The sequence below is a fragment of the Taeniopygia guttata genome, chromosome 23 (assembly GCF_048771995.1).
Source record: "Taeniopygia guttata chromosome 23, bTaeGut7.mat, whole genome shotgun sequence".
Classification (NCBI taxonomy): domain Eukaryota; kingdom Metazoa; phylum Chordata; class Aves; order Passeriformes; family Estrildidae; genus Taeniopygia; species Taeniopygia guttata.
The window spans coordinates 2985820-3009004 of NC_133048.1; the positions used below are offsets into that span (position 1 = coordinate 2985820).

At 57.7% G+C, this 23185-nt stretch overlaps 4 protein-coding genes across 6 annotated transcripts; all 4 read right to left on the minus strand.

Moving 5' to 3' along the window:
* Positions 1 to 4: 4 nt before the first annotated feature.
* On the minus strand, positions 5 to 3921 carry GALE (UDP-galactose-4-epimerase). The gene is made up of 11 exons (XM_030290297.4): positions 3789 to 3921; positions 2675 to 2800; positions 2476 to 2591; positions 2186 to 2299; positions 1870 to 2046; positions 1686 to 1799; positions 1539 to 1605; positions 1383 to 1468; positions 1215 to 1292; positions 969 to 1083; positions 5 to 892 (listed from the first exon to the last, which is right to left on the minus strand). The coding sequence occupies exons 2-11, from the start codon at positions 2793 to 2795 to the stop codon at positions 837 to 839; spliced, it is 1044 nt and encodes a 347-aa protein (XP_030146157.2). The 5' UTR covers positions 2796 to 2800; positions 3789 to 3921; the 3' UTR covers positions 5 to 836.
* Positions 3922 to 4098: 177 nt separating this feature from the next.
* HMGCL (3-hydroxy-3-methylglutaryl-CoA lyase) lies at positions 4099 to 8945 on the minus strand. Of its 2 annotated transcripts, none has more exons than XM_030290285.4 (9): positions 8737 to 8945; positions 7856 to 7945; positions 7534 to 7641; positions 7093 to 7188; positions 6473 to 6621; positions 6109 to 6172; positions 5509 to 5697; positions 5140 to 5265; positions 4099 to 4941 (listed from the first exon to the last, which is right to left on the minus strand). In XM_030290285.4, the coding sequence occupies exons 1-9, from the start codon at positions 8785 to 8787 to the stop codon at positions 4840 to 4842; spliced, it is 975 nt and encodes a 324-aa protein (XP_030146145.4). In that variant the 5' UTR covers positions 8788 to 8945; the 3' UTR covers positions 4099 to 4839. The 2 variants fall into 2 exon arrangements, with proteins under 2 accessions (XP_030146145.4, XP_030146144.4); XM_030290284.4 differs by lacking the exon at positions 8737 to 8945 and adding an exon at positions 8512 to 8632.
* Positions 8946 to 9571: 626 nt separating this feature from the next.
* FUCA1 (alpha-L-fucosidase 1) lies at positions 9572 to 13934 on the minus strand. Its single transcript, XM_072917883.1, has 8 exons — positions 13549 to 13934; positions 12577 to 12711; positions 12249 to 12386; positions 11491 to 11596; positions 10946 to 11146; positions 10615 to 10805; positions 10331 to 10430; positions 9572 to 9815 (listed from the first exon to the last, which is right to left on the minus strand). The coding sequence occupies exons 1-8, from the start codon at positions 13890 to 13892 to the stop codon at positions 9675 to 9677; spliced, it is 1356 nt and encodes a 451-aa protein (XP_072773984.1). The 5' UTR covers positions 13893 to 13934; the 3' UTR covers positions 9572 to 9674.
* A 106-nt stretch (positions 13935 to 14040) lies between these two features.
* Positions 14041 to 21187, minus strand: CNR2 (cannabinoid receptor 2). Of its 2 annotated transcripts, none has more exons than XM_072917884.1 (2): positions 19916 to 21187; positions 14041 to 16459 (listed from the first exon to the last, which is right to left on the minus strand). In XM_072917884.1, exon 2 carries the CDS (start codon positions 16391 to 16393, stop codon positions 15344 to 15346), a length of 1050 nt encoding a protein of 349 aa, XP_072773985.1. In that variant the 5' UTR covers positions 16394 to 16459; positions 19916 to 21187; the 3' UTR covers positions 14041 to 15343. The 2 variants fall into 2 exon arrangements, with proteins under 2 accessions (XP_072773985.1, XP_072773986.1); XM_072917885.1 differs by lacking the exon at positions 19916 to 21187 and adding an exon at positions 19709 to 19835.
* Positions 21188 to 23185: the final 1998 nt, after the last annotated feature.

Below are 23185 nucleotides of genomic sequence, written 5' to 3' on the forward strand. Positions count from 1 at the left end.
CCACTTAGAAAGTAGGAAAGTTTATTTTAAAAACAAATCAAAAGCTCAATTCATAATTTAGGAGCATAAGTTATTCATCCAGCCGACAGCACACGGGGCCGGCTGCGTCATCCCTGCCCTGGGAGCTGCCAGGAATAAATAGGAGCAGTGTGGGACGGGGCAGAGCTGGTCCTGGGCAGCCTTTGGCAACGGCTTTGGGGAGTGGCTGCCACAGGAGGCCACACCAGGCACCCAGCGGGGGCTGTGGGCAGCCAGGCCAGGCTGGCACAGCCCTGGGCAGGGCCTGCTCCGGCTCAGCAGGAGAGGGGGGAGATGAGATTTGGTCCCCAAAACCATGCTGGGGGTAGGGAAAAGTGGGGGGTGGAGGAAACCTTGGAATGTGACTGGTCCCTGTGGGACGTTCCTGGAGCCTTCTTTGTGCCAGGGCAGGGGCAGAGGTGCCTTGGGCTCCCCCTGAGCCCACAGCCAGGAGGGAACAGGGGCTCTGCTGTAGTTTGGGCTCTGATGTCCCAGTGCTGGATGCCCAGGGCACAGCAAGGGCCCAGGAGTTCCAGGTGTCCCCAGCTCTGGCTGCAGCCCTGGGCATTCCCACGAGGGGTTCCGTGCCCGTGGTGCCACACCAGGCCCTGCCTTGGTCTCCCTTCGTTGTGGTTCTGCTCTGTGAGATGCAAAGACCTGGGGGATGGGGATGAGGATGAGGAGGGGGGGAGGCTGAGGATGCTCCAGCCTTCCTGCCCCGTGCCAGAGGCAGGAGGGGAGCTGGAGGTGCCCTCCCAGGATGGTGACAGCCCTCGGGGAAGGAGGCAGGGCTGGCTCAGAGCAGCCCTGGCCACAGCTCAGTTCTTGCTGAAGCCCGTGGGGTTCTGCAGCTGCCACCGCCACAGGTCCTCACCTGGAACGGGAGGAGGGAGGTGAGGGAGGGCAGGGGGCTGGCAGTGCCCGCTGTGCCAGGGAGGGGATGCCCTTACACATCTTGTCCAGGCCAAAAGCGGCTTTCCAGCCCAGCTCCCGCTCAGCCAGGGCAGGGTCAGCATAGCAGGAAGCCACGTCCCCCTCCCGCCGGGCCGTGATCCGGTACTTGATCTGCAGGGAGAGCAGCACCGTGGGCTCGGGGGGCTCCAGGGGGCTGAGGAACAGGGCCAGGGCTGCTGGGGGAGCAGGGCCCTGTGGGACCAGCTGCCCTTGTGCCTGTGAGCCTGCAGCTCTGCCCTCACCTCCCTCCCCGAGGCTTTCTCCATGGCCCGGACCATCTGCAGCACGGAGTAACCGGTGCCTGTGCCCAGGTTGTAGATCTGGGAGGAGAATAAAGGACAGGGATCAAGGGCTGAAGGGGTGCCTGACCCCCACACCCCCCTGGGCTGGCAGCACCCTGGGGTTGGTACCTTGCAGCCACAGTTCTCCTTGAGCTTCTTCAGCGCAGCGATGTGGCCCTTGGCCAGATCCACGACGTGGATGTAATCCCTGACTCCTGTGGGGACGCAGAGGTGAGGGCAGGGCCGGGGTTTGGCATCCTAAACTCCCCCCGGCCCGTGACGCACCCGTTCCATCGTCCGTCTTGTAGTCGTTCCCAAAGACGCTCAGGAATTCCCGGCGTCCCACTGCCACCTGCACAGAGGGACAGCCCCATGGAGCCCCAGCACCCCGTGTCCCCTCCCCGGGACCCCCAAGGGCTGTGGGGGCGCTACCTGAGCCACGTAGGGCATGAGGTTGTTGGGGATGCCCTGAGGATCCTCCCCGATCATCCCCGACTCGTGGGCGCCGATGGGGTTGAAGTAGCGCAGGAGGACGGCGTTCCAGTCCTGGGGACACACGGCCAGGTCACCTCCCTGGGGACACAGCGAGCTCCAGCCCCGTGGGGCGGCTCCTCACCCTCTCTGCCCTGCACAGATCCCGGATCATCTCCTCGATGAAGAACTTGGATTTGCCGTAGGGGTTGGTGCAGCCCCCGACCGGGTGCTTCTCGTCCAGGGGGAGGTACTTGGGGTCCCCGTAGACGGTGGCGGAGCTGCTGAACACGATGTTCCTCACGCCGTGGGCCTTCATGGTCTGGGAGGGGCAATGGCCACCACTGATTCCCCTCTGTGCCCTGTGCCAGCCCTCCACGGGCGCTGGCAGGGCCCAGGGCAGGGCCTGGGCACGGGGAGGGCACAGGGAACAGCCCAGGATCGCTGCCAGCCCCTCTCACCTCCAGCAGCCGGATGGTCCCGGTGAGGTTCACTCTGTAATATTCCAGAGGCTTCTGCACCGACTCCCCCACGGCCTTGAGCCCCGCAAAGTGCATCACGGCCGAGAAACGGTGCTGCAGGGGGAGCGGGCTGGGCATCAGGAACCGGCCGGGATTCCCCCAGGAGCTGCGGCCAGCCAGCCCGGGGGGCTCCACGGCCACAGGAGCGTTCCCTCCCTGCTGCCCTGGCTGCCACCACCCCTGCCAGGGACCCCGGGAGCCACTCGGGGCACCGCAGCTGCTGCTCTCACCTTGCTGAAGAGCTCCTGGAGCGCGGCCTCGTCGGTGATGTCGAGCTCCTGGAAGAGCAGGGGCCGCTGCGCGATCTCCTGCACCCGCCGGAGGCTCTCGGGCAGCTCCTCCGAGCCTGGGGACGGAGGGCAGCGAGGGAGCGCTGGGGCCGGGCCCGCCACGGGGTCGGGGTCGGGGCCGGGCCGGGGCTCCCCGTACCTCGGATGGCGTTGTGGAAGTTGTCGATGACCACGGGCACGTAGCCCGCCTGCAGCAGCTCCAGCACGCAGTGGCTGCCGATGTAACCTGCGCCGCCCGTCACCAGGATGGTCTCAGCCATGGTCCCTGCGAGGGAACGAACCGGAGCCCTGAGCCCCGGCTGGGCACGGCCCTGAGCCCCGGCTGGGCACGGCCCGGAGCCCTGAGCCCCGGCTGGGCACAGCCCGGAGCCCCCCGGAGCCCTGAGCCCTGGCTGGGCACGGCCCGGAGCCCCCCGGAGCCCCGGAGCCCCGGCTGGGCACGGCCCCGGGCACGTCACCGCGGCCGCCAGGTCGGTGCTGCCCGAGGGACGGGCGGGGCAGCGCCGGTCACACCTCCCGGACACGGAGGTGCCACATCCCGGAGACGAGCCCTGGTTTGTCCTGTTAATCCCAGCCAGGGCGCTGGGTTCACCCATATCCCTCAGGGCAGCGGTTCGCAGTGTTAATTAACTCGTTAATTAATTAATGGAGGTGGTCTCCGCAGGGGTACCAGCTCTGCCCTTCTGCCGTTCCCTGCTTTCCCCAGCCGGGGCTCCGCGGGAACGGTTTTGGGACCGCAGCGGCACCCGCGGGACGCTCCGGCCCGGGGAGGGGACAGGAGCACCGGGAGGGGAACAGGAGCGCCGGGAGGGGACAGGAGCGCCGGGAGGGGACAGGAACACCGGGAGGGGACAGGAGCACCGGGAGGGGACAGGAGCACCGGGAGGGGACAGGAGCGCCGGGAGGGGACAGGAACACCGGGAGGGGACAGGAGCGCCGGGAGGGGACAGGAGCCCCGGGAGGGGACAGGAGCGCCGGGAGGGGACAGGAGCGCCGGGAGGGAACAGGAGCACCGGGAGGGGACAGGAGCACCGGGAGGGGACAGGAGCGCCGGGAGGGGACAGGAGCACCGGGAGGGAGCGGAGGGTCCCGGGGCGCAGAACGCACCGGGGACCGGAACCACTCCGGAGCCCAGGGATGCCCCAAGCCGCGGGGGTTTGCACTGTCCCTGCAAAAGGAAGCGGGGCAGCGCAGCACATCCGTCCCCCTGCCCGTTCCCCCCCGGTTCCCTCCCGGTTTCCCCGGTCTCTCACCCGCCGCTGCCGCCGCTCCCGCTCGGCCCCGTCAGGGGCGCGGCCCCTTTAAGGCCGGGCCTTGGCCCCGCCCCTCCCCGGCGCCACGCGCGCGGCTCCTCCATGGAAACGTGTCAGGGCTACGGGGCGGCAGCGTGGACAAAACACCGCGAGGGACGGCGGGGAGCCCCGAGCCGCAGCGCCCCCTGGCGGCGGGAGGAGCCCCAACCCCCGATTATTGATTTCCTGCCCCAAAATCCCCATTTCTTGCCTCAAAACCCCGAACTGTTGCCCCATTCCGCCTCATTTCTGCAGCGTTCATTAGCGCAGGTTTGGTAATTGTTACGGTTTATTGAAGTCATGTGGAGAGGAGCACACGCAGCCTCACACCCGCCCTGCCCCCCGAAAGGACAAAGGTCCTGCGCTCCTCTCCAGTCTCACAGCTGAACTGTTCAATAAATTACTTTACAAAGAAGAGCCGGGGGCGGGTCCCAAGGACTTGAGCGGTGAGGAGCTCTCAGGGTGGAAGGAGCTCCTCACCCCCCTGCCCACCACGATGCAGAGCTTCCACAAGAGGCACTTGGAACCCAAACCAGCAGCAAAAGCTCCTTTGTTGCTTCAGCTGAATCAAATTTCTCCTAGTTTAGGCTATTAAATAATGTGTTTATCACTCCTGGTGTGCTGAGTATCTTAGAACAGATACGCAGTGCAGCAGCACGTCCCTGAGGGCGGAGCAGCAGGGGAGGTTTGGGCTGTTTGTGGAGGGCAGGGACGGGAGGAAGGCACAGCCCGAGCTGGAGCTGTGCTCCAACTGCAGAGCTGAGCTCGTCCCGGGCTCTGCAGGCAGCAGCTCCTCTGCCCCTGCACGTCCTCCCCTCTCCAAGGCACATGGGGACAGCCTCAAGGTCCAACAGAGAACAGTGTAACAGGATATTCTCCCATTTCTTCCTAATTCTGGTGCATTTGGAGCTTCTCAAATGCTGAGGTGGGAAGGAGCTCGGGAGGTCAGAGAGGAATCCCAGGCAGTGCTGGATCCTCGGTTTCTTGATCCAAGGAGAAATCCCACTCAGTGTCACAGTCTGCAGGAGGCCTGAGACACTTTGGAATTGCTTTTTCTGTTCAGGGCATTGCAGATGAAGGTGCCTGTGTCCATCAGCTTCTGCAGATCCACCCCCTGCATGGGAAAGGCCCAGGACACGCCTTGAGGACATCTCCCACCACCCCAGGGTGCCCCACACCCCGCCAGGGATCCAGGGGCAGCCACAGCCCCTCTGGGCACGTGTGCCAGGGCTGCCCACCCTCCCTGGGAATATTTTCCCATCTCACTGCCCCCTGTGCTGAGGCCTGGGCAGAGCCCTGAGCTGCCACTCACCGTGTGGATGCCCAGCCCGTTGAGCATGTACACCAAATCCTCTGTGGCCACGTTGCCAGAGGCTCCCTGGGCATAGGGACACCCCCCAAGGCCGGCCACGGAAGCGTCCACCACGCTCACCCCCATCTGCAAACAAACCCCGCGTCAGGAGCTGCTCTGGAAGCACAAAATCTGCAATTCCCAAAATGCCCAAGGAGAGCTGCTCCATCTGTGTGGCTGCCCCATCCCTGGGAGTGTCCCAGGCCAGGCTGGATGGGGCTTGGAGCAGCCTGGGGCAGTGGGAGATGGGCAGGGGTGGGACAGGATGGGCTGTAAGGTGCTCCCCACCCAAGCCTGGCACGAGTCTGTGGTTCAGGGCAGGAATCCTACCTGCAGGGCCACCAGGATGTTGGCCAGGGCCTGGCCATAGGTGTCGTGGCAGTGCACAGCCAGAGCCCCCACGGGCACCTCCTTCATCACCACGGCCAGCATCTCCCTCATGCTGCCCGGGGTGCCCACGCCGATGGTGTCCCCCAGGGAGATCTCGTAGCACCCCATGGAGTACATCTTCTTGGAGACCTGGGCCAGAGCCAGCAGGGGCACTGAGAGGGCATCCTCCCCTCCCAGGCTGCACCTTCATCCCCTGGACACTCCTTCCCTCCTCCCAGAGCTGATTCCTGCTGCACCTTCATCCCTTGGACACTCCTTCTCTCCTCCCAGGGCTGATCCTCCTGCACTTTCCTCCCCTGGACACTCCTTCCCTCCTCCCAGGGCTGATCCTGCTGCACCTTCATCCCCTGGACACTCCTGTCTGGGATTAAAAACCTGCAGATGTCCCAGCCTCCCTCAGTTCTCCATTTTCAGTTGGATTCAGTCCCTGAGAACCTGGATATTCCCTTAGTTAAATGGTCTGGCACATCCCCACTTCACATCCCTAAAAATAAATCCAATCCCTCTCAGGAATCCTGGTTGTATTCGTGGCTGACTCACCTCTGCAACTTTAGCTGCAGAAATCTTCCCTTCATAGGGACATCCAAGGACACAGGAAACATATCTGTGGTCAAAAAAAAAAACCCCAAACTTTCAGCTGGAAAGGGGCAGTGGGATTCTACTGGACAAACCAGTCAGGACTTTAAGACTGGAGAATCAATTTTATATTCTAGTGGCCAAAGGTTACAGGATTCCACCAATTTCTTCTTCCAGGGGTGTAAAGTTGGCCAAGATGAGCCCAGAGGGCTGCAGGGGGTGAGATCTGTGCACTTCCATGTGGGATGTTTGCCAAGAAAACCTGATCCAAACTGGTTCTGGATCATTCCAGAAGCAACGTGGGTGAATTCCAGCAGGAACTCCTTACCCCCTGACAGGAATGTTGGCTTCCCTCGCTGCCCTCATGACCTCTTCAAACCTCTCCAGGCTCTCCTCGATGGAGCAGTTGATGTTTTTCCTGGTGAACAGCTCAGATGCTGCCCCAAAGATCGACACCTCTTTGGCCCCTGCTGCCACCTGCAAATAAAAAATCCTAAGCTGCAAGCCCAGGACCCCTGAGATCAGCAGGTTACCCCAGCACTTCTTAAATCAAAGCCAGCTGATTTTTCTTGTGAGGGAAATGACAAACAGAGCCACAGCTCCAGGACTTCATGGCCAGGAGTTAATTCAAGGCTTTCAGTGGCATCTCTTGGTAGGGATGTCTCAAACCAGCCCCATAAAACACCTCCCTAAATCAATCTGCCTCTCTTAGTTAGACTTGAAGATCTCAGAGCTTTTCTCCACCTCGATGTCTCTGTGATCTCTGACTACAGCTCTCTCATTTTAGAGAAGGATTTTCCCCTCAAACAACCCAATCCTTCCCTCAGCTGATTCTGCAGCAAAACCACCAGGACACATCTGAGCTTGCCTTGAAAAGGGTGAAGCCACAGGAGCAAAGGGTCAGGTGGGATTGCAAAGAGAGGACACTGAGGTTTCCCCAGGCCTTACCGCTGCCTGGAAGCCCCTGAGGTTCGGAGTCAGCACAGGGTAACTGATCCCAGGGAATTTATTGATCCCCTGCATCACCTCGGTGTGATCAGCCATCTGCAAAGCAAGCCACAAACCTCTGTCAGGGTCACAAGTGCCACTTCTGACAGAAAACCAGCACTGAAATTCCTTTTTGTGAAGGGAACAGACTTGTGCAGGGATCAGAGGCTCTGCAAGCAAACAGAGCTGCAGCCTGGGAGGGGCCAGGGGTCACCCAGCCAGGCCAACGTGCACACACAGCTCTGTGTGTCACCTCTGCTCCTGCCAGGGTCCAAAGGGAAGCTCTGTGATATTTGAACTCCTCTGCTGGTCCTTCCCAGCAACAGGGATTTGGGAGCAAGCAGAACCACTGGAGTGCTGTACCCTCAGACCACAGCACTGCAAATCCTGTCTGACACTGACCTGAGGAACCCACTTGGGGGACACAAAGCTGGTGGCCTCTATGACCTGCAGCCCCGTCTCTGACAGCATGTTGATTAAATTGATCTTCACTGGGGTGGGCACAAGATTCTAAGGAGAAAAGAAAAATGACCTAAAGTTGTTATTACTATTTCCAGAATCGACTATTCCACCACTGAAAAAAAAAATTAAAATAAGTAAATTTTCGACATCAAAAAAGCAGCATTTAAAAAAAAGCTGCCCCATTGGCGGGCATAGGGGGTGTTTGGGGGATTTGGCTGGAGAACGCCCCCGGGAGGCGCAGGGAGGCCGGACCCGCCGCTACCTTCTCGTTCTGGAGCCCGTCGCGGGGTCCCACCTCCACCACCTTCACTCGCTTCGGGTACGCGCCGCTCGCCGCCGCAGCGGAGCTCACCTGGCACGGAGAGCAGAGTCAGCCGAGTCCCGGTGCCCCGGCCCCGCTGTGCCACAGCCCCGGTGCCGATCCCCGCTCCTGCCCGGCCCTGTCCCGGTACCGATCCCCGCTCCTGCCCGGCCCTGTCCCGGTGCCGATCCCGCTCCTGCCCGGCCCTGTCCCGGTGCCGATCCCCGCTCCCCCGGCCCCATGTAACCCTGTCCCGGTGCCGATCCCGCTCCCCCAGCCCCACGCAGCCCTGTCCCGGTGCCGATCCCCGCTCCTGCCCAGCCCTGTCCCGGTGCCGATCCCGCTGCCCCGGCCCCCCGCAGCCCTGTCCCGGTGCCGATCCCCGCTCCCCCGGCCCCACGCAGCCCTGTCCCGGTGCCGATCCCGCTCCCCCAGCCCCACGCAGCCCTGTCCCGGTGCCGATCCCCGCTCCCCCGGCCCTGTCCCGGTGCCGATCCCCGCTCCCCCAGCCCCACGCAGCCCTGTCCCGGTGCCGATCCCCGCTCCCCGGCCCCACGCAGCCCTGTCCCGGTGCCGATCCCCGCTCCCCCGGCCCTGTCCCGGTGCCGGTCCCTCACGGGCCGCAGCGATCCCGCCCAGCGCGGCAGGAGCCGCCGCGCCGCCGCCATGTCCGCCGCGCTCACGTGACCGCGCACACCCCCAACACGTGACTCTGCCGTGGGTGTGGCCCCGGCGGCCACGTGGGCGCTCCCAACATGGCCGCCTCCCTTGCCCCTTGTGTGTGTCACTTTTGTCACTTCTGTCCCTTCTGTCCCTTCTCGCCGGCCGCAGCCGTCCCGTACCTGTCCCCAGGCGCCGTCCCGCGGCGCGGAGCCCGTGTCGCAGAGCGGCATCCTTCCCTCCGGCACTGCCCGGCCCCGCGCCCGCCGCGCACTTATAGCGGCGGCTCCGGCGCGCTGAGCAAACACGGGCGCTGTTTGTCTTGGCACGGGCCCCGCTCCGCGCCGGGGGTCACCGGTGGCACGGGGTTATGAGGCAAAGAGCCCATGGCTCTGCTGTCGCTGTTTGTCACGTTTTTTTGTTTGTAACGGCGTCATCAGCGGAGCCGCGCGGCGCTCCCGGCAGCGGGTCCCTGCACTCCCGGCCGGTTCTCTGGAGCCGGGGCCGCTGGGTGTTTGTCACTGCAGGAACGGCCCCCACGGCACCGGCTCCGCGCGTGGCCCAGCCCCGCGGCTCTGCTCGAGCTCAGCTCCGAGGGTCCTGGCAGGTTTTGCTGGGACAGGAACAAAACGCAGCCTGCCTTCACGACAAGCCGTGCTCCTGGGAGCAGTTTCATCACTCACACACATTGTTCGACCCTTTTTAAGAAGCTCAGCATCCACGCAGGAACCCTGCTCTCACTGAAACTCGAAGTTCCCAAGTTCAGGAGTGCAAGGAGAAGTCACAAGTGCAATTCACAACAGTGGAGTCTCTTCAATTCACTAAGAACAAAAGCTTTTGTTGTACCTGTCTCCAGCAGAGTATCAATAAAAGTTTGTTGATGGATTTGTATCATGTTTTTTCCAGATGATTTCTTCCAGCAAGCTCCCATTAGATTTATTTATCATGGAAGCAGCTGATCACAACTGTTACAACCAATACCAAAGTAACACAAGGCTACAGAGACTGGAGGAGAGATTCTCTCAAGTGAAAATTAATGTATTCAACGTGAAACATAAAAATCCTCTTGGGCTCAATCAAAAAGAGAGGCGGTGGGAGATGCTGTGTACCCCCACAGGCATCACTTCACACCCTCGAGCTTCACCACCCAGCCAGACTGAGGAGGGACAGGAGATGGGAGCATGTAGGGCAGGGTTATCAGCATCCCTTTCCCTGGCTGCTTCTGCCACTCCAGCGTGCCAGCAAACCCCAGCAATGTCACCTGCAGAGGAAGGAAGGGGACACTCAGCTGGAGCCCCCTCTGCTCAGCCCAGAGGCCCTGCAGGTCCTGAGCTGTGGCTCACGTGGCACAGGGGGGCACAGGGGGTGTTCTGAGGCCACAGCAGGCTCCAGTTTGTTGTTTGGGGTTTGTTTGTTGCTGATGCTTTGCCCCTGTTTGTTCAGAGCAAAGGACACTGCAACATTTGCGTCACGGTGACATCTGCCACGAGCAGGGCCCTGCACCTGGGCTGGAGCTGGGCTGCAGGACAGCCCCTCCTGCTCTGGGGCTGTTTGCTTCCCTCCCCTCCAAAACAGGATCAAAACATTCCAGGACAGGAATCTTCCTGGCAGCCATCAGCCTGTCCTGCCAACTCCTGTCCCAACTCCTCGTGAGCCAAAGCCTGGGGAACAGCCTGGGTGCTGCAACAACTCCCCACTTCCCCAGCTCCTAAACAAATCCCTTCCCAGCCCACAAATGCCCCCAAAGGGGCTCTCAGTGTGTGCTGAGTCCCTTACCTGCGTGCCTGGGGATGGAATGGGCGAGGACAGATGCAGGACACTGTCCCGAGGCCAGAGCAGGAAGATGGCAAAGACCACTGGTCCCTTGGAGGTGTACCTGAGGGAGAAGGAGTTCAGCAGGTGAAGGGCACCAGACACAGACCTGACCCTTCCAGACAGCACAAGAAAACTGCCTTGCCTTCTGTCACCACACAGGGGTCACCTACTTCCCCTGACTCCAAATTTAGGAAATGAGAAGAAATAAACACCAGCTCAGCTGGTCTGAGCAGCAGAGCCCTTACCAGACTGTGTCTGTGGTGTTCTCCATCTGCACCCTCCAAGGCTGGGATTCATAAATCGCCTCCCCATTGGTGTCCAGCCACCTGCCAAGGGCCAGGAGTCTTTCTTGGAAGATGGGGACAATCACCCCTTCTTTTGTAGGTCCCACATTGAGGAGGTAGTTGCCACCCAAACTCACAGTCTGCACCAGCTCCTGTGGCAGATAAAGCAAGGTAACATTATCTTCACCTCAGACAACACAGGAACTGAAGTGTTTTATCCTCATCAGCTACTCCAGAAGACTGGAACTCCCAGCAATCCTCCCCCAGGCTGTTTCGATTTCAGGTTTCTCACCTCAATCACGCTCATTTCATCCATCACCTCCGGCAGGCTCATGTTGCTGCGGTAGCCCCAGGAGAGCCTGTCCAGGGAGGAGCACATCTCCCACTTGTGCTCTGGCAGGGTGCCTGGCCTGTACTTGTCAGCACAGTTGTAGAAACCCCCGTGGCGGCAGGAGCAGCCCCGGCCCCAGCGATCGTTGACAACCACGGTGTCCTGAGGGGAGAAAACCAGCTCAGGGCACAGATCCTTTTGTTCCTGGGCTGTCCAGCTGGCAGCCACCCCCTGAGGAAGCCCCTAAAAATTCCCAGTGTAATGGAAACCCTCCTGAGAAGGCTGAATCCCTCCCTCTGCTCGCTGAGGCAACAAAGCTCCTGGTCTGAGCCTCCCACCAGCACCCACCAAAGGTCAGTGGAGCTGCCACAGCAGCACAGTCAAGGTTCTCTTTTTGTCAGAGAATGAAAGACATTTGCCAGATGACAAGGAGGTTTCTGGTTTGACCACACATCCCACAGCTCCCACACCCACCCAGTGCCAGGAGGGGCAGCAGGCACCGGTACCTTGACGGGGCTGTCGTTATAGAGCCAGGCAAGGAAAGAGGTGGAATTCCAGTAGGAATCCGGAGCTTCCCAGTCCCCATCTGACCAGATCAGGTCTGGTTTGTATCTAAGGGAGAGAGATGTTATTTCAAAAAGGTTTATCTGCTCCTGCCACACTGTTTCCTGGGTGTGGGGGTCGTTCTGCTTCTCCTTCCCACTGCCTGGCATCACCAGGAGGTTTTTGCTTCGTTTTCTGCTGCACACAAAGCTCTAAGGGAGGTTCTTGAGGCAGCAAAGAACAAGGTGTTGATCCACAGCTCAAGAGAGGGTGCAGTTATTCCAAAAAACCCAGAATTTGGCACCTCAAAAGTGATTATGAGGGACATTCTTGAGCTGGGACACGAGCCACAAGCCCAACCCTTTTATTTTTGTCAGCAAGGGGAAGCAAGGCAAGGATGCAAATTCACACTGAAAACAATTTTCTATTCTACTAAATACTGAACAGTTTGTTCCACCTCCAGCCAACCTGCACAAAGATAGGATTAAAGGGAATTGCTTTTGCAGGAAAAATTTGTCCCTGCCTTATTCTACATTAGATTAGACCTTCTACAGGTCAAAAGTGAACCCCTTTTCTAATTACCACAGATCATTACTGCTTAGTAAAGAGAATTTGGATTGGCAAAAATTGGTATTTCTCTTCTTTGCACCCACTTTGCACCTTTCTCCACAGAACTGAAACCAGGAAATGCTGGTGATTCTGAACTGGTTGTGGCTCTTACTTTAACACAAGGTCATAAAGTTCTGGCATCGTCTTCTTTAAAACGAAGCTCTGGGTCTTGAAGTCATTTTGTTTGTCAGCGAGGTAGAGAGGGTTAAACCACTCCATCAGCGAGTGGTACAGCCCATAACGGAGGTTGCTGAAGGACAAAACACAGAGGGAAGAGTTAGGCTTCAGTGGGGATTAAGAAGCAGTAGAAATTAAATTACTGGCTTTATTACTTTCCATCATTTGCAAGCACTCAGTTTTTCACACTGAACTCGGGTGTTTGTCAAGCAGAGCAGGAGGATTCACTGCTCTCAAAGCAGAACTCTCTGCCAGGGCCGTACCTCTCCCTGAGGGCTTCTCCCAGCTCTCCCACCAGGTCCCGGTGGGGCCCTGTATCCACAGAATTCCAGTTCCAGGACACTGGTGACCCCCAGTTGGTGAAGCCCTCGTGGTGCTTGGTGGTCAGGACCACGTATCTGAGAGGAGAAAAGGTTGGGATGGCAAAGGAACAGCTGAGATATTCCCCACCCCCACTGCAAACCAGTCACTATAACAGCAAGGCACTGGATAACCATGCTGTGAGGAGCCCTCTGACACTATCCTTTGGATTTAGAAGCAAGTACAAGAATAAGAGAGGGTTTTAGTGGGTTTTAATGCTGGGAAAAATGCACAGCAAATATTTAGCAAGGAGCAAGACCTGTCATCTCCTCAGCACCCTGGGCATGACCCCTCAGGGATGTCCAGCACTGTTCAGGGACCCCAAATCCCTCAGGGATCCCTGGATTTTCCCCTTCCATCCCCTCAGAGACCCCTGCATCATCTTGGGAACAGCCCCATATGCTTCCCAAGCTTTTCCATCCCCTCAGGGACCCCCAGACCTTCCCCTCATTCCCTCTGGGACTCCCAAACGTTATTCTATCTGCTCAGTGACCAGGGGCCTCCACTGCCTAACAGATTCCCTCACAGAAGTGGCTCCTCCATCCGCTCAGGGACCCACCATCCATCCCCTCAGGCACCCCCTGGCCATGGCACTCATCCCCTCAGGGACCCCCCATCCCCTCAGGGACCCCCCATCCCCTCAGAGACCCCTGCCCACAGCACTCATCCCCTCAGGGACCCCTCATCCCCTCAGGGACCCCTCATCCCCTCAGAGACCCCTGCCCACGGCACTCATCCCCTCAGGGACCCCTGCCCACAGCACTCATCCCCTCAGGGACCCCTCATCCCCTCAGGGACCCCTCATCCCCTCAGGGACCCCTGCCCACGGCACTCGTCCCCTCAGGGACCCCAGCTCCGGCCACCCCGGCGCTGACCTGGCCCCGGCCCGCTGGAAGAGCCGTGCCCACTCTCGGGGCTGGAAGTCGTGCGCGGTGAAACGGGGCGCGAACTCGGCGTACGTGGTGCCGGGCGGGAAGCGGCGGCGCACGAAGCGCTCGTAGGCGGCATCGTGCTGGCCCTGCCAGTGCCACCAGAACCACTCGGAGCCCCAGGCCGGCACGGAGAACACCCCCCAGTGCACGAACACCCCCACCTTGGCCCGGTCGAACCAGGCGGGCAGCGGCCGCGCGTCCAGGCTGGCCCAGTCCGGGCGGTAGCGGGGCGAGGCCAGGCCCGGGCCCAGCGCGGCCGCCGCGCTCAGCAGCGCCAGCGCCGCCATGGCCGCCTCGCGTCACAGCGCCGCGGCTCCCGGGGCCGCGGGTTCGAGACTGCGGCCCGGCCGCTGCCCGCGGCACGGCGGGGAATAGCCCGGGAGGGATGGAGGGACATCGGGATAGCCCCAGACATCGGGGAATAGCCCGGGAGGGACATCGGGATAGCCCCAGACATCGGGGAATAGCCCGGGAGGGATGGAGGAATAGCCCCAAACATCGGGGAATTATCCCAGGGTGGGATGGGGAGACATTGGCATAGCCACAACTATCGGGGAATATCCCGGGAGGGATGGAGGGACATTGGGATAGCCCCAGGCATTGGGGAGTTATCCCAGAGAAGGATGGAGGGATAGTCCCAGCCATCGGACAATATCCTGGGAATGGATGGAGGGACATCAGGATATCCCCAACCATCGGGGGAGATGGAGGGACATCGAGGAATAATGCCAGCCATCCACCCTGTGCATCCCTGGAGCAGTGTCCAAAGGCTCCTGCAGCTCTGGCAGCCTTGGGGCCGTGCCCATTCCCTGGGGAGCCTGGGCAGTGCATCCTCTGGGACACAGGGCAGAGTGCAAGGGCCTCGTGGTCATGCCCCAGACAGGCTCATCCCTGTTGAAGGCATTTTGGATGCTGGCAGGAGCCCAGCTGCCCCAGGTCACTGGTGAAGGGCCCTGTCACACTTCATTGTCCATTAGCTAAAAGTGCTGCTTTTGCGTAATTTGCAAAAAAACAACCCAAATCAAGTTCCTCATGCTCAAAGTATCTGCCCCAGTTTGTGCTTAAACTTGTCACCTGGAGAACTTCTTACACCAAGAAAGAAAAGGAAGAAAAGCCTGGAAAATGGCTTATATGTTTAGTCACATAACATCCAACAAACACCCGTGTGGTTCGGTCAGTTCTCCCGAAATCTGCTGGAAGAAATGTGCTGCCTGCAAGGTCCTGTCTGCCCCAGCTCTGGCCAAGTCCTTAAGCCGAAGTGAGAGGCTGGAAAAGCCCTCCCAGACCATCGAGTCCAAGCTGTGCCCAGTCCCCACTTTGTCACCAGCCCAGAGCACTGAGTGCCACATCCAGGTGACACCTGCAGGGATGGCGACTCCAAATCTCCCTGGGCAGCCCCTTCCAAAGCCTGACTACCTTTTCCATGAAGAAATTCCTGCTGATGTTCAACCTGAACCTCCCCTGGTGGGAGATTATCACAGAATCACGGAATATCCTGAGCTGGAAGGGACACCCCAAGGATCATCCAGTCCTGGCCCTGCACAGGACACTCCAACAATCCCAGCCTGTGGCTGAGAGCAAAGTCTGTGCACTTCATGTCCCAGCATCAAAGGGTGACATCAGCAGGAGTTGTCTCCACATCACAGCTGATCCTTTAACTCCTATCAGAAAAGAAAATAAAAAGTGATCCAGACTGTTTCTTCCAGGCTGAGTGGGTGGATTTCCCACCTGTGCCTCCCTACATGGTGTGGGTGTCCTTGCAGACGGTCTCTATCACGGAGGACTTGTGGGTGCTCTCTGCTTCTGGGCTCTCCTCAGCGGCCTTCAGCTGCCTCCTGAAGTGGGAGAACACCCTCCTCAGGGAGGAGAACAGCTCCTTGCTCCTCAGGGCGTAAATGATGGGGTTCACCATGGAGTTGAGCAGGCAGAGGGTGCTGCAGAAGGCGAACACCTTGCGCAGGTGATCGCTCAGCCTGCCAAAGATGCTGTAGATCATCAGCACGAGCACGGGGGACCAGCAGAGCATGAGGACAGCCAGCACCATGACCAGGGTCTTGGCCAGCATCACGTCCATCCTCATCCGGGTGTTTTGCTTCCCTGCCTGTGCCTGATGCTTCTCCATGTAGGCCACGTGCTGGCGAGCCCTCCAGAGCACGTGGGCGTAGGCACAGACGATGCAGCCCAGCAGGACCACGACGAAGCAGATCCAGCCTGACAGGTAATTATCATCCACAAAGGGGAACAGCTCGGAGCAGGTGGAATCCAGCACGCAGCAGTTCCAGCCCAGCAGGGGCAGGCAGGCAATGGTGGCACAGGTCACCCAGAGCGCTGCCAGGGCTGCCCAGGCTCTTCTCCTGGTCATCAGGAGCTTGTACTCCGAGGGCCGGCTGATGGAGAGGTAGCGGTCCAGGGCTGTGAGCAGCAGGCTGCTGAGGGAGGCCGAGAAGGACGTGTTCACCCCTCCCAGCTGCAGCAGGAACACCTCCTTGGAGAAACCAGCCTCGTTGAACACGTGGAAGTTCACGAAGCTGCAGACAAAGATGATGCTGGCCAGGATGTCAGCCAGGGCCAGGCTGCCGATGAAGAGGTAGGAAGGTTTCTTCCTGGTCCCAGGGGATGAGAAAATCAGGTAGAGCACCAGGGAGTTCTCAAAAACACACATTGTCCCAAAGAAGCCACACAGGATGCCAATGCTTATCTTCTGTGCCTGCGTACTGAGCACCATGAAGCACTGCATGGTGGTCCCACTGCACTTGGAGGCGTTTGCAGGTATCCTGCAAGTATCCATGGTGGTTACCTGGAGCTGGGAGCTCACAGAGAGCCTTCTGCTTCCTTCTCCATTTCTTCAGATGCTCTGAGAAAGGAGGAGGTGAAGAGGACTTAACAAGCAATAAATTCAGCCCAGACTTCCTTCCCTTTAGAGGGAAGCAAGCGAAATGAAATCAGCCCACACAGAGCTGCTTTCAGGTCCACAGCCCACATGCTGAGGCCAACTTCCATGCTCTTCCCAGGCTTTGTCCCACCGGTCGTGTGGCTGAGACCCATTTCCCACAGCCCAGGGCCACCCTGGATGTACCACCCGGGTCTCCCAGGCTGGTTCCTCGCCACAAGAGGGAAGCAGCAACGCTGAGAATTGTACAAATCCTGAGCCAGCTCTTGCACTCCTCCAGGGTTCAATGCTCAGGGCCAGCAGCACTGGAAGGGACTGCTGATGGGGAGAGCCACTGGCAGACACAGGCCCTGCAGGACAACCTCTCCTCCTGCAGCTGCCCTGGGACGTGGCTGGATGGAGGAGGATGGGAGATATTGCCCTGCCAGGGACTCGGTGCAGCTCATCTGGGAACACAAAGTGCATTCTGAAGGATTTACTCCTCACCAAAGCTGCTTGAACATATAAAACAACAAGACTGCTTTTATATTTAAGCTGGCCCATTGCAGCTTTACAAAGCTCATTGCAGTTGTATTTCCCCCTCCATCTTCCGTGTGCCATGGTCAGAGTGATTAACAGATATTAGTAGAGATCAATTAGAGATCGATATTAGAGTACAGGTTGGACATACAAATGGGGACATGCAGGACTGAGACCACCAGAGCCTAAGAACCCCTGTCCATACCCAGGATTAGGTTAATTTTATCAATACTTTTAGCATCAGCAGAGATGTGATGGAGGGAAATGCCTGATTTTACACAGGGCAGATGCTGTGCACTCTGCAGCAAGAGCTGGGTTTTTCTCTGCAGTTCTGTAGCTCAATGCATTTAACCCCCTTCATCTTCATAACCTGCCCTTCAGGTGTTATTTTCTCCCCTTCTTTCTGTGGATTGCACTGGTGTTTAAACCAAGTTGTGCAGCCTTGGATTTCAGGGAACAAGGTCATCTGGGTTAGAGAGGAGGTGAAGAGGCAGCTGTGGGATACCCCAAACCTGCCTGGATTACAAAATGTTCTGCCCAAGCCCATGGAGCAGGACCCCCCTTCCCAAAAGCTCCCAGGATCCCTCATACGGGCAATGGGATCGTAAATTCCCTCTGCTGGAGGACAGCACTGAGCTGACAGAGTTCCCTTTCCCCCAGAACAAACAAGTCACTGTCCCTCCCTGCCCTTGGCTCTCTTGTGAAAGAGGAAATGTCCCAAACACACGAGCCATGGCCAGGGTGTGTGACAGGCACAGAGCAGGGGCAGGGCTGTGGGTTCCAGCCACCTGTACCCCTCCAGCCAACCTGTGGCTCCCCTGCCTGCTGTGTGAAATGCAGCTGCTGCTGGGGGTGACAACAGCCAGCACTGCCCAACAAACCTCTGTCCGTGACATCTCAGCAGAGATGGGTTTATACATCATGGGGTTTATAAGTGTCTTGAGGACTTCCTTCCCCACTCATCTCCACTGACACTCAGCTCTCTTCCTGTGTTTCAGGACTTGCAAAATACCCCCAATGACTCAAGAGGCTGCCCAGGAGGTGACAGAGAAGAGCCCCAGCCCCACATTTGATTCCTGCTGCCTGTCAGGGCTGGGACATTGGTGGCTGCAGGGAGTTCAGTGCAGGTTACAGGCAGAGGAGAGCAATCCTGATTGGGATTTCTTGGTATTCCAGGCTGGAGGAATCCTGGACTTTGGGCTGACGTGTGGCTGAGTGTTGCAGCAAGCTGCCCTCCTCTTACATCAGGCTCTTGCACGGGGTAACAACTCAGGAGCAGGATGCTGCCCTCAGATCTCAGCACTCTCCTTTCCTGCAGCCCTTCCCAGGAACACCACACAGGCAGCAGGAATTACCAGCTGCTGTTATTAAACCTGACAACATCCCTTCCTCTGGAGAGAGATGGATTTAGCAGACAGATGGACTTCTCATATAGCAGGGCTCACCAGGGACCACTGAAGCAGCAATTGCCTCAAGTTTCCAAACCTCCCCAGCATCCAAACCAAGACATTTCTTCATTAAGCAGCCTCCAGCATCACCTTGGCATCCATTACCTGAAGCCAGCATTCCCAGGACAATCATAAATCCTCAAACCTGCAGTTGTGCAATATCCAACTAACATCCTTAGGAGCGTGGAAACCACTGAACACCAGGCAAGGGAGTGAAGGCAGCAAAATGCCATCCCTGATGTTATGCTGCTTGGGGAGAGAATCTGCTTATAATGTTAAAATAATTCCTGTGCTGCCTGTCCTGGCCCAGCTCTCTCCGCTAAGCTGAAAAAAATCAGATAAAGTCCTGTGCTGGGCTCACAGCAATCAGCCAGCCCCAGTCTTCCTTTCCCACATATTCTGTCTCAGGGTGAATGACAAGGACAGATCTCTGCTCCCCCAGACCCTCCTTGCAGCTCCTGTGTCCATGAGAGAAGCACAAGGTTCATGGTCCAGCTAAAGGTCTCTTCTGCACAAGCATGAAAACACAGGCACTGCCAAGAGCTCCTCTCCTTGCACTGCTTGTCCCTTGTTTTTTTGCTTTTTTGGCCCCAAAGCTGGTTTTTCCTGCCCAGGGGACATTTTCCTCTTGTCAGATGGGTTTGTTTGTCCATGGCCTCTGCCCCCTGCCTGGCTTAGCTCCTGGGAAAAGTGCCAGTCCATACCTGGTTCCTGGGGGAGAGCTGACCAGCAGCATCCTCCATGGGACAAGTCCCACTTCCAGGGTAGAAACCCCCTTTCCAAGAGCAGCATCTTCACCTCCTCAGGAATTCCAGCCCCAGGCATGGCTGGGCGCAGAGCAGCTGCAAGTGCCAGTTTGGGTACAAAGTAGGGCAAGCCAGAGCTGCTGTCACTGCACCAAAACCATCATAAGCACTGAACTCAGCATCACATCCCTGTGAGGCATTTGGAAATACTTCTGACAGAGAATCAAAGAATGCTTTGGGTTGGAAGGGACCTTAAAGCCCATCCAGTGCCATCCTTCCACTGTCCCAAGTTGCTTCAAACCCCATCCAACCTGGCTTTGGACACTTCCAGGGACGGGGCAGCCTGTGCCAGGGCCTCCCCACCCTCACAGGGAGGAATTTCTTGGAACCCGTTCCCCCTTGTCCTGTCACTCCAGTTCCTGATGAACTGATCCAACTGATCCAAAATTCCTAAAATCAGCTGTAAACAGTTAACCCACAACCTGCTATGAAGCACTTACCTTTCACCTTCTCCTGAAGAAAGAATCCATCCTAAAAACCTATTTCCCACCCTCTGCTGCACATTGCCTTGCAGTTTATCCCGAATAGCTGATAGTGAATCCCGGGAATGTCCCCAGCCTGCCCTGTGCATGGCAGCACCGAGGGCTCTCAAGAAAAAAGGCCCAGGGCTGCAGGATGCTGTGGGTCAGCAAACACAAACCACTCACCTCCCCACAGATGCTCCGGGGCTTCCCATTGCTCCGGCTCCCGGGGCAGCTGGTGCAGCTGTGCACAGTGCCTGCTTCCCTCTCCTCTCACGGCACTTCTGGTTTCGTCTGGGTTTGTTGAACCATTCTGGTTTATTCCCCTGGGTTGGAAATCCATCAGTGTGAATCCTTCCTCTGCTTCCTTGCTCTCTGTCACATTCTTTTGGAGAATGTGTGTCAGGTTTTCTTTCCTTCCTCCCTTCTCCTCTGGGTGTTGTGTTCTGCTGCCTGCTCGTGCCACATCTACAACCACCCAAAACCTCTGGCTCGCTGAAATAATCCTCCCAGTCTCTCTCATTTCTCCATGTAATGGCAGAGTTGGAGGTAAGAGACATTCAGGTTCTCCTCCTGATTTCTCTGGGAACATGGGAAAGTATGGGGAGGAAAGAAGCTAGGAGGCAGATGTGGAAAAATGTGGATGTAGCTGGTTGTGTGCAGGTCTAAGGGCAAGCTCAGAGATCTGCTGTCTGTGCCTGCAGCTCCACGAGCAGCACAAACCTCACCTGTACCCCTGAATTTCTCTGTACACAGTCAGCTCATGCCAGAAGAATGAGGTGATTTTCTCTCTTCAGGTGGAAGGAAAATGCCTTAAAGTCTTCAGCTACACATTCCCTGTGGTCAGGAAGGACTCGGGGCTGCAGAGGCTGTGGTCCTCCAGTAACCACTTCCCCCTGGGCTGGGCACGGCTGCGGGGGGCTGGGTTGTGCTGGAAAGCAGGGACAGCTTTCCCTGCCGGGTGACACCAGGGACAGTATCACTGGTCAGTGGGGACAGGCAAGCTGGCCCCAAATCCCAAAGGAACTGGCCACGTTGCGGTTGGATGTAGACCATACAGGGTGCAGTGGGGAGCTTTGGAGGTGAAGCAAAGACATGATCCTCAGCCTTTGGATGCTCCTTACCCCGCTCTGACACTCACAGAGCCACCCACAGCCCTACCCCAGCACCAGCAACTGGGTTCTCCAGCTGGGAACTCCACTTTCCCTCCTGCTGGGATCCCAGTTCCCTCATTCGGTGGCATCACGAGCCAGTCCTGTCCATCACCCTGTCCTCTCCAAACGCCGCTTTGCCTCCTTCCCCTTGGGCACCGTGCGCGGCTCGGGGGTGGCGCAGCAGCCGCCGGAGCTCAGCGGTGCTCGGCTGCCCTCTCCAGGGAAACCCGGACAGCGGCCGGGGAAAGCTTGGGAAGGAGGCAGAACTGGGAACTCAGCGCTTCCTCCTGGCCCCCGGCGGGACAAGGGGGTTCCCTGGCTCTGCCCGACCCTCCAGGGCTGGGAGGGGGTCTGGAAACAGCAATAACGATGAGAGGCGTCAGGGGTTGTGGTGTAAGAACAGGAGATGATGTGTTGTCAGCTGTCTCACAAAACAATTCTTCCACTCCCGTTCCGAACTGAGACATTTGCAGGAGGAGGTACAAGATTGTAAAGAGCAGGTGAGAAACAAAGATTCTTAATGCTCAGTTCCACAGCAACACCCAGCCCCAAATTATTCCCTGCCCTGGCACAGCTTCACATCCTGCAGCATCCTGTGGAACATGGACCCAAGTTTCCTCTGTCTGCAGGGAGAACTGTTGTGTCACAGGAGTACGTGTTATAGGAAAGAAATATTATTATGGCAGCAGATTTAGAAGCTTTTGACTCTGATTTATAGCAAAAATTGTCCGGCCAGACTAAAGGAAGACTATCAGAGCTGATTCCTGTAATGTAAAGGTTTTTTGCTGAAATAACCCTGCTTTGGGACCACCCCCATACCCAGGGTGGAAGCAATGCCGTGCAGGTGCTGGGGAAAGGGACTGTGAGCCTGGCACTGCTCAGCAGTTTCTGTCTCCAGAGCAGAGTGAAGAGCCCTGGGGCTGTGCTAGGACGTCGTGGGACAGTCAGACACCAGCCTCTGCTGGAAGGGTGTCTGTGCTCTGTGGGACAATGGGTTTTGCTCCTCTTCCTCTGACTGCTGTGTTTGCTGGCGGTGAATTTGAAGACTGGGTGGTGCAGATGGGGCTGAAGGTCAGGCACTGCTCACCTTGACGAAGTGTGACTCAGAGAGCCACGGTGAGTGACTCTCTACTGCACTCCTGGAGAAAATGCTCTGAAAAAGCCCTCAGATTTACTGCCGCGTCTAGCACAGCTCCTGAGAGCAAGCAGGGCTTGTCTGAGGGATCCTCCTGTGCCCTGGCCTGCAGCACAAACACCTCTGCTGCTCTTGTGGAGGGAGGAGCAGTCAGGTAAAACTGTTTTCCCTGCTGACAGGACCTGAACCAGGCACACTGATTTCCATGGGCTGAAGGTTTCTGCAGGGCTCTGTGACTCAGAGCCGGTGTGGGTTCCAACGGGGAGCTGTTGAGGCAGAAAACAGGGTGTGTCTCAGGAGTCCTGCCTGGATGTGTTTGCTTTCCAGAGTGGGAAAAGCTGTCAGCTGTGACAAAGCTGCTTCAGCACAAGCCCTTCAAACCCCCCAGGCTCAGGGTTTGGCTAACTGCTCTGTCAGCTGGACTAGTGCACTCCTAGTGCAGTTTGCTGGGTGCTGTGCACGCCCCACACACCAATGCACAGTGCAGTGCTGGATGTGATCTCACACTCACGAGCTCCAGCAGTGGAGAGGAGGGAACTCGTGTTCCCTCAGATGTAACTCAGGTGCTGGTGGAATCAAATTAATTAATGCCTAAAGCTTATATCAATATACTTATAAGGAGATTTAAGCGATTAAAGTGTGTAGTTGTAGCACATTGTTTGGGTTCTTGAGCCTCTTCTCTATTTACCCTGCAGAGGTTCAAATGTCTGCTCAGTTCCTGTAGCTCACTGCTGTGAATATCCTGAGCTTTATTTAATGAACACAGGTCCTCTGCCAGGCAGAATAAAGGATATTCTAAACATTACTGTATACCAGTGCTTTCATGCAGATTTTAAAGACAACATGCACTGTTTTCCTCATGAGGAGACTTAGATTAACAATCTGGTTAATGTTTGGCTTCGGTGGAAACGTGTAATGAGTTTCAAGTGTGTCATGGGACTCTTGGAGCCACTAAAAGTAAACATCTTGGGTTTACTGAAAGTCACCCACTGCCGGAAACTCGTCACTGTGAAGTAAAACTGGGGCAATGGTTCACTATTGATTTAACAAATGAGTCATCCGTGCTGCAGACTTCCTGCAGCATCCACACTCAGCAGCTCCACTGAAACACTGGGGCAGGAGCAAGTGTGTGCTGAGATCCATCTCAGCCACAGCTGGGAGCATCTT